We start from the raw sequence: 17,134 nt of genomic DNA, 5'->3' as shown, positions 1-17,134 counted from the left end.
TCCTGTTTTTTTTAAAGGAGGGTGGGACGGACGTTAATGGAGGCTTCTTGGAACTGAACTGCGGGGGGGGGGGGGAAGAAGAACACCGGCGGACCGTTAGGAGGCAGCGAGCATCTCGATCTCTTTACTGCCGCCTAATGGTTGCCCGAATTTTTACAAGCCAGATGTGGTGTGGCTAAAGTTGTGAACTTGACGAAATAACCGTGTATCTGCACGTTTGAAAGCATCGGCTCTGTTTTCTTTTTAAAACGGGTGAGAAAGATCACTGGATACGTTTTTTTTTTAAAAAAAGATTTACTTTTATTTCGCCCAGCCACGGAGTTGCCGAGAAAGATTGTTAAATTTCTTTTCCAGGCGGTGTCTCGCGCACGCGCAGAGCGGCAGAAAGGAGGGAAAAAGCTCTTTTTTGCGCATGCGCTGTTGGGAGAGCGTCATTTCATAGCTCCTTAACGAGATCCTCTCGTTGCGCGTGCGCACGAAGTCGGTTCCGGACAGAATTGAAAGGTGGCTTTTTAAAAAAAAAAAGGCCGGGTGAGTTAGGGAACCTGATCGATGCTTTCTCCGCGTGCAAAAGAGAAAGTGCAAATCCGCCGCAGCAGAGAAGCTCCGGCGCGTGCAGACGGGCGGCCGAGCGAGCGAGCGAGCGAGAGGGTAGAGGCGCTTGACGCATGCGCAGAAGAGGGGAAAAAAATCGGCCCTGGTTAATGGAGGTTGCTTTATGCTAGAGGTTGCCGAGGGTGCTTCTCTTCTTCCCCGTCGCTTGGTAAGCTGGGGGGCTAAAGCAGCAGCAGAAGTCGGAGCAGTGGGGATGAGCTGGGGAGGAAATGGCAGAAAAAGCCTTCCCCCCCCTCTCTCTCTTTCAAGAACCCCAGGCGTGTGTATTGGGAAGGGTTTTTCAGAAAATGCTCTTTTACAGCCCACAGTCGGGGGGGGGGCTAGTTTGGAAGGATAAATGTTAAAAAGGAGGGTCTGTTCGTAAGGGGAGGGGCTCGGTTGTTCTTGCAGGGTGCTGAAAATTGGCAGGCAGGCAGGTAGTCCTCGACTTACAACCGTTCGTTTTTTCAGTGCCGTTCAAAGCTACAACGGCACTGAAAAATATGACTTTTAATTACCCTTTTTCAGACTTATATGCTGAGATTACTTTAACAATATTTATTTTAAGAACAAAATCAGATCATTGTCAGCATTGGGGATTTTTTCCCCTCGGATCTTGTAGTTCTGACTGCCATAAGCCACACCAATTCTCCTGGGAAGCCAAGAGATTGTTGGAACTGGTGCCTATGTCTAAAAAGATGACACTTCATGTAGGTCAATATTCCCATCCTTCATGCCGTACCTTGAGATTCAAACTGCTGGATGGCTTCATTCAATGCCTCTTCCGGATCCATTCCAAACAGTCTGCTAAGTCCAGCAGACTTAGCATCCCCATGATCAAAATTCAGAGGCTGGGCAACCGGTTCAGATTTATGACCGATGCTGTGGGCTGGGCATCATGTGATTTCCCCCTTTTTGCGACCTCCTCAGAAGCAAAGTCAGTGGGGAAGCCAGATTCACTTAACAGCCGGGTTGCTAACTTTATCAACTGCAGTGGTTCACTTAACAGCTGTGGCACAAAAGATTATCAAATGGGGCAAAGCTCATTTAACAAATGTCTCGTTTGTCTCGTTTAACAACAGAAATTTGAGGCTCAGTTGCGGTTGTAAGTTGAGGGCTATCTGTACTTAACATTTGTCTGGCTTTGTGATTCTTCTTAGCGCTCGCCAATGCTTTCCCTTCACCATCGGATGTAATGTGGGTGTCGATCTGAGAGGAAAATGTTTAAGAATATGGCTTTTTAAAAAAGCTTTCCAGGTTTTTTTCTTATCATATTGCAGATGCTCCTCCCCTGCAAGCTAGCATCGCCTGGATGTCTGTAAGCCTCATCACTTCTAGCATGCATATTCATTCTTTTTTTAGTTTCTTGGTAACATTGCTGTGTAGACTAATCTAGAATCTTTTTGAACAAAGTATTACAGGGCGGGGACTTGTCCTCGGTCCTTGTTCACTTTCTCTGAAAAGAGACACTGCATTTGCTGTGGGTAACTTTGCTGGTGAGTTTTGAGAATATTTTTTTAGCAGAGGGAATGAATTTAAAATTGCAAAAAAAAAGAGAAATGTAAGACTTTGACAAAAATCAGTACTTTTGTGAATTAGTTAAATTTCAGTGGCATTGTTGTTGTTGTTAGTTGCGAAGTCGTGTCCGACCCATCGCAACCCTATGGACAATGTTCCTCCAGGCCTTCCTGTCCTCTACCATCTTCTGGAGTGCATCTAGGCTCACGCCTACTGCTTCAGTGACTCCATCCAGCCACCTCATTCTCTGTCGTCATTGTACTCAAATCTAAATACAGGTAGTGCTCAACTTACAACCGCAACTGACCCCAGAATTTATGTTGCTAAGTGAGAAATTTGTTAAGTGAGTTTTGCCCCATTTTGTGACCTTTTTGCCACGTTTGTTAAGTGAATCACTGCACTTAAATTAATAACATGGTTGTTTAGTGAATCTGGCTTCCCCATTAACTTTGCTTGTCATGATCCTGAGTCACTACAACCGTCATAAACATGAACCAGTTGTCAAGCATCCGAATGTAAATCGTGTGACTGGAGATTCTGCAATAGTCGTAAGTATGAAAAATGGTGGGATTCAACCAGTTCGGCAGAACCGGTAGCTAATTTTTTGTTGCCCAGGCCCAGCACGGACTTCCGGAAGTAGTATCCACACAGAGAACCGGTTCACATATTTGAATCCCACCACTGGTCATAAGTCACTTTTTTCAGTGCTGTGATAACTCTGAACAGTCACTAAATGAACTGTTGTAAGTCGAGGACTACCTGTCCTCTGCCTTCAATACTGAAGAAAGGATGCAGAAAAATGATATGGTGACCTAAGACTCTTAAGATAGGGGGCTGCATGAAACCTTCCACATTCACCAGTGCCTTTTGCAAAAATTCAACATGGAGTCAGGATTTTAAATTCAATATAATTGTGATTGCTAATCTGACACCTAAAATACCCATAATATATATGGTATATAGTGTGTCTGTTAAAAGTAACAGTAAAAGTCATTTCTAGTTGGAATACCTTGTTAGTGGCAAAAGGAAAGGCTATTAATTAAACTTATTTACATCTTTGCAAATGATACTTTACCCTCTTTGTTAATCATTGTTTTCATACATGAGGGCATGGTATATCTTTTCAATAATCCATTATTTTTAAAATCTCTTAAGAATTGAACAAATATTAGAAATTCATCATGCTGATCAAATACAGGCAGTCCTCAGCTTACAAGCACAACTGAGCCCCAAATTTCTGTTATTAAGCAAGACAGTTATTAAGTGAATTTTGCCCCATTTTATGACTTTTCTTGCCACAGTTATTAAGTGAATCACTGCAGTTGTTAAGTTGGTAAAACAGTTGTTAAGTGAATCAGGCTTCCCCATCGACTTTGCTTGTCAGAAGCTTGTAAAAGGGGGTCACATGACCTCGGGACACTGCCACCGTCATAAACATGAGTCAGTTGCCAACCATCTGAATTTTGATCACATGGCCATGGGGATGCTGCACTAGTGATAAGTGTGAAAAACAGTCATGTCACTTTTCTCAGCGCCCTTGTAACTTTGAATGGTCACTAAGTGAACTGCTGTAAGTCAAGGACTACCTGTAGTAATTAATTCTGTTTTAGCCCATGTGTGAATTACTTTAAATCCAATGGATAATACTGCTAGGCTGCAACCTTACTTTTTTTGCTATTACAATTTATTTCTTTGTGGTAATCTTTGATTCTAAAAGAGAAAATAGGAAAATCAGGTCTTCTACATAATATTGGCTTTTGCTTGGTTGTAAAGAACAAAGGGAATTGTAAAAAGCTTTCGCATACATTGGGTACGATTTCCTGCTATCGAAAAGGGAATCTCCATTCCAGCTTGGCAAAAGAGAAGCTCTTCCGTTATTTAAACGTGAGAGAAGACACTCCCAAGATATGTGAATGAGCTTTCGCAAGTATTTATTTATTTTTTTTATTTTATTTTATTTTATTTTAATCCCATTTATATCCCGCCCTTCTCCGAAGACTCAGGGCGGCTTACAATCTAAGAAGCACAAATCAAGTGTGCTTAGCAATAGCCTTCATTCTATGTATATGCCTGCTTATTAGGGCCTTCGCCCGCCCCCCCCCCCCAAGCGGCATTATTACAAAGTCAGCTTATTGCCCCCAACAATCTGGGTCCTCATTTTACCTACCTCGGAAGGATGGAAGGCTGAGTCAACCTTGAGCCTGGTGGGACTCGAACCTGCACTAATTGCAGGCAGCTGGTGTTACTTAAGGAGGCATTAGCCCACTGCTCCACCAAGGCTCATTTCCCCATTCTCTAGTGAACTCTCCTAATACTTCTTATCTTTTGATCAACACTTATAAAATTGCAGATACTGCCTAAGGGCAAAAACCTTAGATCCATTATTAAAATACGGTAACATCCTGTCTTCTCTTTCATTCCCTCAATTCAGGAGGAGTAAATTTACTTTCCCCCCCCCTCCACATCAATAACTAAAGCCACTCAATGGAGCTCCGTTTGGACAGTCAATCCTAAAGTCTTCTGTACCCTTCCCAGCCTTTGGCTTATCCTAGATAATTCAAATGTCGTGAAATATTTGAGGCTACAACACCCATCCCCACAAATTGGAGTCCAGACAGTATAATGCCCCAGGCTGCAGAACCCCACTAGGTGTATCTTCAGAATTAGGTTTTTTACACTCTCAAGGCGGTTACTGGACCTAATCGCAGAGGTCCCCAACCTTTTGGGCACCAGGGACCAGTTCTGTGGAGAGAGGTTTTTCCGTGGACCGGAGGGGGCCTGGTTTTGTGTGCTGCCTGCACCCCATGGATGGGGCTTTGCTTGTTTGTGCGGACCAGTTGCTGGCATGCCATGGACCGGTGCTGGGGACCCCTGATGTGTAGGAGCTGCAATCAGTTTCTCTAATATGTTACCAAAAGGGACGCGGTGGCTCAGTGGGTTAGGACGCTGAGCTTGTCAATCAGAAGGTCGGCAGTTTGGCGGGTCAGATCCCGAGTGCCGCGTAGCAGAGCGAGCGCCTGTTACTCGTCCCAGCTTCTGTCAACCTAGCAGTTCGAAAGCACGTAAAAATGCAAGTAGAAAAATAGGGACCTCTACGGTGGGAAGGTAACAGCATTCCGTGTACCTTTGGCGTCCAGTCATGCCGGCCACGTGACCACGGAGACGTCCTCGGACAAGCTCTGGCTCTTCGACTCTGAAACGGAGATGAGCACCGGCCCCTAGACTCGGAAATGACTAGCACGCATGTGCAGGGGAACCTTTACCTTTTACCTTTAATATGTTACCTCTCTAGGCAATATTTCGGAAGTAGTTTGTTTCCTAGGCTGAGAGAGAGTTCCTAGCCCAAGCTCACCCATCTTAAGGCAGGGTAGAACTCAGTTTCTAGCCTGGTCCCTTCGCCACTACACCAACCTGGTTCTTAGTTGATCATATGGGTTCAGAATCGGAGAAAGGAGCAGTAGTTGTTCTTTGACCTGGTCTGAGTCCCCCCAGCTGTGGAAAAATCATGATTTCAGAAAGCCAAGACGTACATTGGGTAGATCCAACCAAAGACTCATCCCTCTACCTTCCTTCTCCATTTGTTGGAGGATGTATCTAACAGCAACCTGTGTGGACCAGAATGTATGCTAATGAAGTTGTTGTTGTTGTTAGTTGCGAAGTTGTGTCCGACCCATCGCGACCCCATGGACAACGTTTCTCCAGGCCTTCCTGTCCTCTACCATCTTCTGGAGTCCATTTAGGCTCACGCCTACTGCTTCAGTGACTCCATCCAGCCACCTCGTTCTCTGTCGTCCCCTTCTTCTCTTGCCCTCAACCTTTCCCAGCGTTAGGCTCTTCTCCAGTGAGTCCTTCCTTCTCATTAGGTGGCCAAAGTATTTGAGTTTTAGCTTCAGGATCTGGCCTTCTAAAGAGCAGTCAGGGTTGATCTCCTCTAGGACTGACCGGTTTGATCGCCTTGCAGTCCAAGGGACTCGCAGGAGTCTTCTCCAGCACCATAGTTCAAAGGCTAGCATTGAACTAATGAAGTCCAGTATTGTAAATAAAGAATTGTTAGTCTTTTTTTCCTTTCTCTTTGCCATTTCTCTCTAATCTCTTTTCCTTTCCCAAGTGAAGTAATTCCTGTGTGTGGAAAAGGTTGCTCCCATTCAGCATGTTTGTATGAGCTGCACATTAGAAATTTCTCTCCTTTGCTTTGACAAGAAGCCTCCATTTCCCTCCCCCCCCTTTCTTTGTAGTGGCTGTTTTGTCTGTAATTAAACATCATGTAAATTGGTTCTTGATACATTCCTACTTTCTATACTACTATGAACTTTTTTGTGTGTCTTCTCATTGAATCAAATGTACTAAACGTTTTACCATTTATTATTTGATTGTCACGTATACAGATATTAATGAATTTTATTGATTGGTTATTATAGTTTCATTTTGGATTTCTGGAATTTACGTTTGTTTCATATCCTGTAGTACTATGGTCCTGACAGAATTGGTTCTGTCGGAAGCCCCAGTTTGTAACCCACCTCAGTCATAGTAAATATAATGGCATCAATAATCATATGACATATATTCACAATTCTTGTGACAAAATAAATTAATTTGGTTGCATGGGGATTTTGGGAGATTAAATGCCTTTCTACATGTTTTCTCCGACTAGTGATCTTGATGCAGTTAAGAGCAATGTTACTAAATTTAGATTTTGAGTTTAGATAGTGCTCTAAACAAACTGGTTTATACAACGTAAACCAGAGTTCTACAACTCTTGCTTTTTATTCCATGTGGTTGATTCTTCCCACGTAAAAAATAGTTCTGCTGAATTTAAGTCTTGGATGGTTGATGAGTTAGAAATCTTGCTTAGACCTGCCTTTCGTGAAAGCTATAGGATAAAGAGATGTCACTGGCAAATGCATATTCTTAATTTTCCTCCCGTTTAGTTGTAGAGTCAAGATGGCCTCCCAGCGGATGACACGGGAGTCTTTTGATGCAATCATGCAGGCCAAGGCAAAACGATACCTGGACCGAAGTGATCCAATCGACGAGGCGCTTCATCAACTTAGAGGTAGATTTAGATTGTCCAAATTTACTTATTTATTGGCCGCCTGCCTCGCCCTGGGACTACTCTAGGTGGCTTACAATAGCAAAAAAGGGGGAAAAAAAAGGTGTGCAAACAGAACAGAAATAAAATAATAGCACCATAAAATAAATAATGAAAAAAGGAACCCAGTGAGAATACATCGATGGGATAATAACCCAAAAGATGGACAGGTGGAGAGCAGAGTGCAAGGGGGAGTCTGCCATCAATTTAGCAGCCACCTCCAGCATAGAATTTCTCCATCTGGTCCCTTGACCAACCAGTAGAGCCAGGTCTTTAGGTCCTTGTGAAAGGATAGAGGCCGGGGGGGGGGCGAGTTTTACCTTAAAGGCAAGATGTTCAAAGGGCTGGGTGTTACAGCAGAGAAGGTCCTGATAGTTGGAGTTCTTTGACCCACAGGATTCGAAGTAGACCTTTCCAATCTTTATAAAATCAATTATTGCCACATATTTGGGACTTGTGAGTAGAAGTGTGATCCTACTCTTTTCCTGATTGTGCACTTTCATTGCATCTTATTCATTATTCAGATTTGTACAGCTGTCCATCCTACACGCACACACATACAGAGAGAGAGACAGACAGGCAGACTTTGGACAGTTTACAAACAAAACAAATGTAAAAACAAAAAATTGTAAAGGTGTATTAAAAATAATAAATACTTAAAACTCACAGCCCATAATCTCATTCACCGAGGCAATCAGCACAATCACTGCACTGGCTCCATCATACCCCCCTGTCGACAAAACCACGTCTTCGAGGCTTGGTGAAATGATCATCCGCCCCTAGCAACAAAAAGTAATTTTTTTGATCTTATGTAGCGATGCTGCTCTTAATATAGCACTCTCGCTGTCATGCGATAGCGATGCTTAGATTGGTCCTGGAGATGCAACTCAGTCAACTGTATCTCAACTCAGATTATTATGGCTTTCCTTTACTGTTCTTTTGCCCCTTGTTTAACCTTCCTGATGCACAAAATAACTTCAAACTGGCTGTCAGTTTCCAAAGTTGAGTAAGGATTGTGAAGAAGGATCTGGCTTTTAATCTGTTATCTCTCTTTGAAGCCATTCCGTATAACCTACCGTAAGATTTAAAAAAAACTCTCAGTATATTTGCTATTTTAACTACACCCTCTGTATAATAAATAAATTTCTAAGATGCTTACCACAAGAGGCTTATAGACTGTGGTGCATTCATGGAAACACCAAGAAGCGGGAGATGGAAGCATGTGTGCAATAGCATAATCTGATTTATTTATTTTTTTGGTTACTTGGGAAATATTCCAACTTTTTTTTTTTTAGGAAGCATGCATTTTGAGAAGTAAGGGAAGTGTTGCATGGAGATATTCTGGAGGCAATTTCAGGTGCAAAAGACATCAAAGAAGAATTGGGCTTGATTAGTGTTAGAATGGGGCTAGATAGGTAAAGGTTCCCCCGCACATGTGTGCTACTTGTTTCCAGCTCTAGGGGGCTCATTTCCAGCTCATTTCCATTTCAAAGCCGAAGAACCAGCGCTTGTCCGAGGACGTCTCCGTGGTCATGTGGCCGGCATGACTAGACGCCAAAGGTGCACGGAACGCTGTTACCTTCCCACCGTAGTGGTCCCTATTTTTCTACTTGCATTTCTACATGCTTTCGAACTGCTAGGTTGGCAGAAGCTGGGATGAGTCACAGGTGCTCACTCGGTTACGCAGCATTCGGGATTTGACCCGCCAAACTGCCGACCTTCTGATCGACAAGCTCAGCATCCTAACCCACTGAGCCACCGCGTCCCTTCTAGGGGCTAGATAGGAAAGTGGGGGGAAAAATCACCGTAGGAAAAAAACAGTGACAAGCCATCACTATAAGAGCCTCATCCTTGTTGAACATTCCACCAGTGCAGATGAGAACTGCCTCTTCCCTTTTTGCCTTCCAGAAGGGCATTTAAACCTGGCTTTGCTGGTAGGTCTAGGGCAGGGGTATGCAACCTTGGCCCTTTTATGACTCATGGACTTCAACTCCCAGAATTCCTGAGCCAGCCACGCTGAGGGGAAAGGGAGAGCTTTCCAAGCTGAGGCACGCTGACTTAGGAATTCTGGGAGTTGAAGTCCACGAGTCATAAAAGGGCCAAGGTTGCCTACCCCTGGCCTAGGGCCCCGAGGGGTCGATCAGCACCTGAGGTGTCTGATGACGTAAGAAGACCTCTTCCCTGTTCCCATCAATCTCTTAGTTTCAGTTTTGGTACAGTTTTTAATAATTTCATCTGTGTAATTGTTCATGTTTTGATATTTTAATTATTTTTACTTGCTTTATAATTTGTAAGCCTCCCAGATTGACCTTGTAGTGGAGATGGCATAAAAATTCAATAAGTAAATAAATAAGAACTTTGGGGAATGTGAGATGATGGAACTAGGCAACTGGAGATCAAAGAAGAGGATATACTGAACCATCAGTCTAGGCCAGTGAAACCTTAGCCAGGTGTGGACTTTAACTACCAGAATGATCCAGCCAGTAATTTGGCTGAGGAATTTTGGGAGTTGAAGTCCATGCATCTTAAAGTTTCCATGGTTGAGAAACACTGCTCTTCAACAGTGTGAAAGGCATTGAGAGAAAAACCAACGTTTGCACCCAACGTAGAAGCAGAAAAAAATGAGAAGAACTAAGGAGTGACTTCAGCAGATGGCAGTCTAATTAATGACAAAAAAATCATATATTGTTGCCAGCAGAGCTATATGGAATAGTCCATGAAGTTCCCAGGAATTGAATGTGACTCAAGGTAACTGTGAAATTCAGTGAGACTTTGGTGCAATAACTATGTCCATTTGTCAAAAAGGTCAATCAGTGAAATGTGTGAAAGTGTTGCAAAAACAACAAATAATGTTCAATTTCAGCCATCCACAGCTATTATAGAAGACATAGATCCAGGTAGGCTCTTATGCTTACGTATAAATTATTCTGATTTAGTAAACAGGTGGTTTTACCTTAATTAGGTAATATTGAATGTTCCAGTACAATACAGAGTTGCATGATGTATTGGCTCATTATTTTTCAACTCTTCCAAATAGCAATAGCACTTAGAGTTCAAAGTACTTTACAGCCCACTCTAAGCGGTTTACAGTGTCAGCCTATGACTCCCAACAATCTGGGTCCTCATTTTATAGACTTTGGAAGGTTGAGTCAGTCTTAATCTGGTCAAAATCGAACTGCTGGCAGTCAGCAGAGTTAGCCTGCAATACTGCATTCTAACAACTTTGCCACAGGCTGATTGTTTTAAAGCTTGGTACCTCTGTGAACAGCAGCTGTCTTTTGTTTCCTTATGCAGTTCACTCGCGGCCAGTCACACGGGCCCAGTACGACGAGGAGGAGGAAGAATTTCAAGACGGTGGGAAGTTCATGCGGGGTGACTGGAGGAAAAATGCTAGAAATGAATACTCGCTGCCTTCCTATAGGTCCAGCAGCCATGTCACAGAGGAGGAGGATTACTTTTCCAAAAGTAGCACCAAACTCTCTTCACGGAATCGGGACTATGGCCAGCTGCCTTCCTATGAGCAAGACTACGGAAATTCATCTGCACTGGAAAGAGATTACGCCGGCCCATCTTCCCGCAATCGAGACTATGACAGTGCTGCCTCACGGGAACGGAAATATGGCCAGACTCCTGTTCAAGACCTTTCCAGACGCCGCGAGGCTGACTATGATTCATCAGAACTGTTGGGCAACTTCAGATCACCGCGGCTTCTGGAAGAGAACTACAGGACTGCCTGTAGTCAGAATTATGACCTGGGGCAGGGTCTTGAGACTGAGGGAGAATTCAGCTCTTCTTTGAATGCCGGGCGGGGAAGAGGTCCCCAAGAGAAACATGGGATGGCAACCAGAGGCCTGGCCAGAAGTAAGGAGGAGTTGGCTGCTCATCTCAAGAAGTGGGCCACTAAAGCTTTGTCCCCAGCAGATGATCTTCTGTTAAATCCCGTGGTTCCCACCAAGCCACGAACTCTACCTTCTCCTCACCTCCAACAGAACCAAAGGCTGTGTCTGGCCTCTCCGAAGGGACTACAGCAAGAGGCAGCTCTGAAAGCTACAGGGTACGTCCGGATCAAAGAGCCAGACTTGGATCTTCTCGATTCTTCTGATATTTTTGCCAATTTTGGGATTGAAATAATCAAATGGGCTGGGTTCTGTGAAATTAAGAGAGACCCGGAGTACTCGGAACTCTTCCGGTTGCTCTTCACGTTAGAGACGGAGACCTGTGCCAAAATGCTGGCATCGTTTAAGTGCTTGCTGAAAACCGAGCACCAAGATTTCTGCATGAACAGCGTCAAGACGCTGCAGCACCCGGCTCTGAGAACGCCGAAGGTGGACAGCCAGTTTCTGAATCTGCTGTTGGAGAAAAGGGTGATGGTGACCAAGAATTGCTTTTTTGAGGTCATTAAGCCTTTTGACCGTTATATGATGCGGCTCCAGGACTACCTGCTCAGGAGCACCACCCCTCTGCTGATGGCCTGCAATGCCTATGAGCTCAAAATCAAAACTAACAGCTTCAGTAACTCCAGCAAGATGGCCACCGCTTTTCAGACTACGATGTCCCTCTGCCGAAAATCCTTGGCCCTCCTGGGGCAAACCTTCGCCCTGGCCTCGGCTTTCAGGCAGGAAAAAATCCTGGAGGCCCTCAGCATCCAGGATTCGGCCCCTCCTCCTACCTTATTTCCCAATTTTGATACTTCTGCCTTGTTTGGAAAAGAATATATAGAAACTTTGCAAAGTTGGTTGCAGAAAAGTGGTTGCCAGATGCAGTTAAAGAGACCGGCTGCCAGCCCTCCAGCTCAGGGTCAGTGGAATGTCATTGTAAATCACACTTAAAATTAAGTGCAAGGAGACCTTTTTAGCCTATGAGCAATGGGAGGTGATGTTCTGGGGTGCTCTGCCTCTCATTTTATCTCTATGAAATACACTAGGCCAGGAGTAGGTAACCTTGGCTCTTTTATGATTCGTGGACTTCAACTCCCAGAATTCCTGAGCCAGCTTGGAAACCTCTCCCTTTCCCCTCAGCACGGCTGGCTCAGGAATTCTGGGAGTTGAAGTCCACGAGTCATAAAAAGAGCCGAGGTTGCCTACCCCTGCACTAGGTTGAGAAACAAAGCCTATCTCAGAATGAGTGGAAATGAAAACTCAGATGTTCTTCATCTTCAGTGTAGCCATTTTATCCTTGAACTTTATTTTAGCTATATAGTAGTAGTTGCAGCTATTCCCGATTCAAGGTATGTTGTCATTTTATTGGCAAGATTTTACTCTCACGCAGGTTGGGTTTCATGATGTTGCACCTGGTATCTTTTTAGAAGAGGCTATTGATCTGATTGATTGGTTCTAATGCCCGTTTTTCACATTTTTAGAGTTTTAAGGCAAATTCAGAAATAATCATCCGGAAATGGGTTTGTATATCTTTTTAATTTTTTTAAGCCTGTTTCTTTTATACAAACGGATTAGAAATAAAAATATCTTACTCAGATTCTTAAAATTGAAGATTGATTTGGAAGGCTAAGCAGAAGAAGGAAGGCTAAACAGAAAAAAGTTCTGATTGATTTCTGGATTGCAGCATATTACTTAATAGTATTAGGATTACCTCTTCTCACCTCAGTTAAGCTCTTTAAATTACTGTCATATTGTTAACTTTTTATTTGTATATTTAGATCATCACCGTATTGCAAAACTTCAATCTAATGAACCATAAGAAGAGGGATATCATTTAAAATCAAATGTTAGCTAAATCTGAACTTATAAAAAAGAGGCAGTTGAATACAGGTAGTCCTCGACTTACAACAGTTCATTTAGTGTCTCTTCAAAGTTATGACACTGAAAAAGTTTTTCATAATTAACGACCTTTGCAGCATCCCCATGATTGTGATCAAAATTCAGATGCTTGGCAACTGGCTCATATTTATGACGGTTGCGGTGTCCAAGGGTCATGCGATCCCCTTTTGTGACCTTCTGACAAGCATAGTCAATGAGAAAGTCAGATTCACTTAACAACCGGGTTATTAACTTATCAACTGCAGTGATTCACTTGACAACTGTAGCAAGAAAAGTCATAAACTGAGGCAAAACTCACTTAAGAAATGTCTCACTTAACAACAAATTTGGGGCTCAATTGTGGTCGTAAGTTGAGGACTACCTGTATTTATGTAGTTGATACAAATGCAATGTCATCGGTTCTCTGGACTGCTTTGGAAAGCATGTATTTTGTTTGTGTACAGCTGTGGTGGCGAACCTATGGCACGAGCGCCACATGTGGTATGCAGAGCCCTCTCTGTGGCACACACGCCCTCACCCCAGTCCTAGGCCTTCAGCTGGGTTTTATAAAACCGTTTCACTTTAGGCCTCCGCCACTGTGTGCAAAAAAAGGGGGGGGGTTCAATCAATCAATTTCAACTTCTCGCGGGGGAAAAAAGAGATCTCGCAAAGTTGGAATTGATTGATTGAACTTTTTAGTCCCACCCAGTCTGCCGTTACCACCACAGCCACGCCCACCCAATGGGACATGCTTACCCAATTGGCCACGCCCACTCAATGGGCCATGCCCACCCGGCACCCAACGATACATAAGTGTGTTTTGGGTTGCAGTTTGGGCACTCGGTCTCTAAAAGGTTTGCCATCACTGGTCTACAGCGTAATTTTATCCATTGCCTCTGAGGTCCCCTGTAGGTAACCGTTATATATATATGTTGGGGCTGTGGCCTGTGGCACAAAGTCAAACTCTTCCATTCACACATAACCCACACAATTTATGTTATAGAACAGGGGTGTCAAACTCAATTTCATTGAGGGCCGCATCAGCATTGCGGTTGCCCTCAGGGGGCCGGGTGGGTATGGCCAGGGTGGGCGTGGCCTACTGGGTGGGCATGGCTAGAGTGCGTATGGCCTACTGGGTGGGCGTGGCCAGCTCTACATCAAGGGTGCCTATGGGGGCCTGGGCAGGAGTGGGACAGATCTGAGGGTCTCTGGCAGAAGGAGGGTCTCTGGGCCAGGGCCAAGGCAGTGGGGGCCGTTCCCTCACTGTTTCCAAGATGGCTTCACGGGCCACATGAAACCACTTCACGGGCCGGATCCGGCCCCCGGGCCTTGTGTTTGACATGTCTGATATAGAATTAAACTGAGAACATAACCCTTCTTGTGCACATTACCAGTGCTAACGGTGATGAGCACACCCACGGTGATAAATTTATTAGCAGGAAGACGTCAAGTAACTATCTTCATTGTTATTGTGACAACTTCTTCTTTTTTTCCCCCTTGTTTGGTACTCGTTCTTTCTTCGCGTAGCCCCACAACGTGCTGATAGGAAAGTCGTTGAGACGATTGAAAAACTAGTGAAAGCGACGGTCTCTGGCACGTTAACAGGGAAAGAGAAGGCCGAACTGAAACACAACCCGGAGTATTGGTACTTATCTTACTTGGTTCCTTCAAAGTGCTTGGAAGCAATATCTAGCTCCAATTTTATCCTATCTTTGTGATATTCTGAAAGGTAAGTTAGAAAATAAATGGCTGGTTTAAGACGTCCTGTTCTATTCGGGAACCCACCGATACGTGAGTATGCTTAAACAAGCGAATTGATAGAGGTGGACCTTGGAAAGCCCAGCTCAAGGCCTGGTTTTTCAACTTGCCGACTGGGGAATTTTGGGGAGGTGAAGCGCATCGATCTTTAAAGTTGCCAAGGATGAGAAACAGTGATTTTTGTAGTCACCCAGTGAAAATGCTGTCGTTGGGAGACCGTGAAGTCATTGTTGAAGAATGACTCTGCTTTGTGACCGTGTCTGCATCTGAGGTCGTTTGGTTGGAGGAATTAATGGCTGCTAAATAGTCACCTGAATTCAGGCAAATGCTAAGCCGCAACCTGTGCTTTTATCTTTTCACACAGTAGAGCTTAGCACGTTGTACCTAGGTTGTTTCTCTTTTGAAGTCTAGCATTCTTACTCGTAAGTGCTGCCTGCACTGTTAAGGAAACTGCTCACCAAGGGCGATTTCTAAAAAGTACCTTTTTGGGGAGGTTTAGGTTGATGTGTCTGCAGTCCCTAGATCAAGGCTAGGCAACCTCGGCTCTTTTATGACTCGTGGACTTCAACTCCTAGAATTCCTGAGCCAGCATAGCATAGCTTGCTCAGGAATTCTGGGAGTTGAAGTCCACGAGTCATAAAAGAGCCGAGGTTGCCTAGCCCTGCCCTAGATGAAGGAGTTGCTCTCTCTGTCTCTCAAGAGGCAAATTCCTCCTTTGGGAAGTTGCAAATTCTGATTGGAATGGTGAACTATCCTGTTTCCCCTTGTTTGTGAAAACTAAGAAGAATTGGAGCCGCTGATAGCTCCAAGGAGAGAGAGTTCCATAAAATGGGGACTACCACGCAATAGCTTTTATTCAGACCCATGTCTCTTGCAGGGAATGGGGACTCTCAATAGGCTTCAGATAGAACCAGTTTGCTTTAATGGTTTTCTCAGCTACTCTTGTGCTAGGTAACCATTGTTGTTACCGGATTTGTTATCAAATATCTGTAAAGAAAACAACCAAGCTCAGAGAGCACCAAGGACTCCGGTTTTGAGACAGCCAGACCTCCATGCTTGATTAGGAGGGCTCTCCCCTGGGATGAAAAAGCCGTGGTGGCACAGTGGTTAGAATGCAGTGTTGCAGGCTAACTCGCTGCTCACTGCCAGGAGTTCGATCCTGACCGGTTCAAAGTTGACTCAGCCTTCCATCCTTCCCAGTTCGGTAAAATGAGGACCCACATTGTTGGGGTCAATATGCTGACTCTGTAAACCACTCAAGAGAGGGGTGGAAAGCGCTGTGAAGCGGTATATAAGTCTTAAGTGCTAGTGCTAGGTGAGCCTTGGGAAGACGGGTGAGCGTGTTCTTTTCACAGACGAGTGGGGGAAGCAGGAACAGCAGAGAGGAATCGGGAAGTGTTTGCGACATGAGGGAGAAAGGGGAGGGGGGGCAGAGGGGAGAGGCAAGAGGTCGGGGTGGGTGGGGAAGGTGGAATTTGGAGAAGAGTTTCCAGCTTTATTTGATTTGTTTTCCATCGCCCCATAAAACAGGTTTCTGCTTGAAGAGGAAAGCCTTGAGTACAAGTATTACAAGCTGAAGCTGGATGAGACGGAGAGGCTTATGTCTGCAGCCAAGGAAGAGCCCAAAGACAAGAAGACCCCTGAGCAGCAAATCTCAGAAGCTGTGAAGATCCTTTTGTACAGGAGGAAAGTAGCAAGGATCAAGAAGAAGCTCTTTCAGAGGAGAAGGCCCGGGATCCTGCAAAGGGCCGCGAGGTCCAGAAGAGCCAGGAGGTCCACAACTGGGACCCAGACGCTCTTATCTGCCGGGTCGGTGCTGAAGCAGCAAGCGCCAGGCACACCGGTGTCCAGTCCCAACCGTGACAAACCCAACGGCGATCAGGCAGAGACGCAGCCCCTGAAAGAAACCTCAGGGAAAACGGACTCACTGAGGCTTTCTGAAAATTCCCGTCTTTGATGAGCCAGTTCCCTGATGGTAGGTGAAACCGAAGAGGAGGGAATGCCCTTAGGAAAGGCCACAAAGCAGTTTTAAGCCAGTGTTTCTCAACCTCAGCCGCTCGAAGAGGTGCGGACTTCAACTCCCAGAATTCCCCAGCCAAGGTTGAGAAACACTGATTTAAGTGATTGTTCTGCCTCGCCCAGAATGATGCAGCCTGAGGTCTCTGGGTTAAATGCAGCTGGCGTTCGGTGTGATTCCCCAGGCCTTCAGAAGTTCATACAAATTGTCCTTTTAATGTAAGACAATTGCGATACAGAACAGGGATCTGCAACCTTGACAACTTTTAAGACTCGTGGTTGAATATCCAGCGGTACTAAAGGTCAGACTGAAAGTGCCAGTGTTCTTAAATTACTGAGAATGCTTTCAGATCTCCAGGTCGGCTAGATCTGAACAAATGAAGGTAGTGGGTTAAAAGGGCAG

The 17,134-nt window shown here is 44.7% G+C and overlaps 1 protein-coding gene across 1 annotated transcript; it reads left to right on the top strand.

The window, feature by feature from the left end:
• The first annotated feature begins 14 nt into the window (after positions 1-14).
• Positions 15-16,684, top strand: SUGP2 (SURP and G-patch domain containing 2). The gene is made up of 5 exons (XM_081314619.1): positions 15-252; positions 7,041-7,165; positions 10,496-11,998; positions 14,485-14,602; positions 16,246-16,684. Exons 2-5 carry the CDS (start codon positions 7,054-7,056, stop codon positions 16,670-16,672), a joined length of 2,160 nt encoding a protein of 719 aa, XP_081170745.1. The 5' UTR covers positions 15-252; positions 7,041-7,053; the 3' UTR covers positions 16,673-16,684.
• Positions 16,685-17,134: the final 450 nt, after the last annotated feature.

This window comes from Vipera berus (genome assembly GCF_964194415.1).
Source record: "Vipera berus genome assembly, chromosome: 1".
NCBI classification, from domain to species: Eukaryota; Metazoa; Chordata; class Lepidosauria; order Squamata; family Viperidae; genus Vipera; species Vipera berus.
The sequence above is the reverse complement of the archived record's forward strand: the minus strand, read 5'-3'. Positions and strand labels throughout refer to the sequence as shown.

Coding starts and splice junctions, on each gene's coding strand:
- SUGP2 (XM_081314619.1), top strand. CDS start 7,054: ATGGCCTCCCAGCGGATGACACGGGAGTCTTTTGATGCAATCATGCAG. Junction 7,166..10,495: donor GGCGCTTCATCAACTTAGAG/GTAGATTTAGAT, acceptor TTCCTTATGCAG/TTCACTCGCGGCCAGTCACA. Junction 14,603..16,245: donor AAACACAACCCGGAGTATTG/GTACTTATCTTA, acceptor CCCATAAAACAG/GTTTCTGCTTGAAGAGGAAA.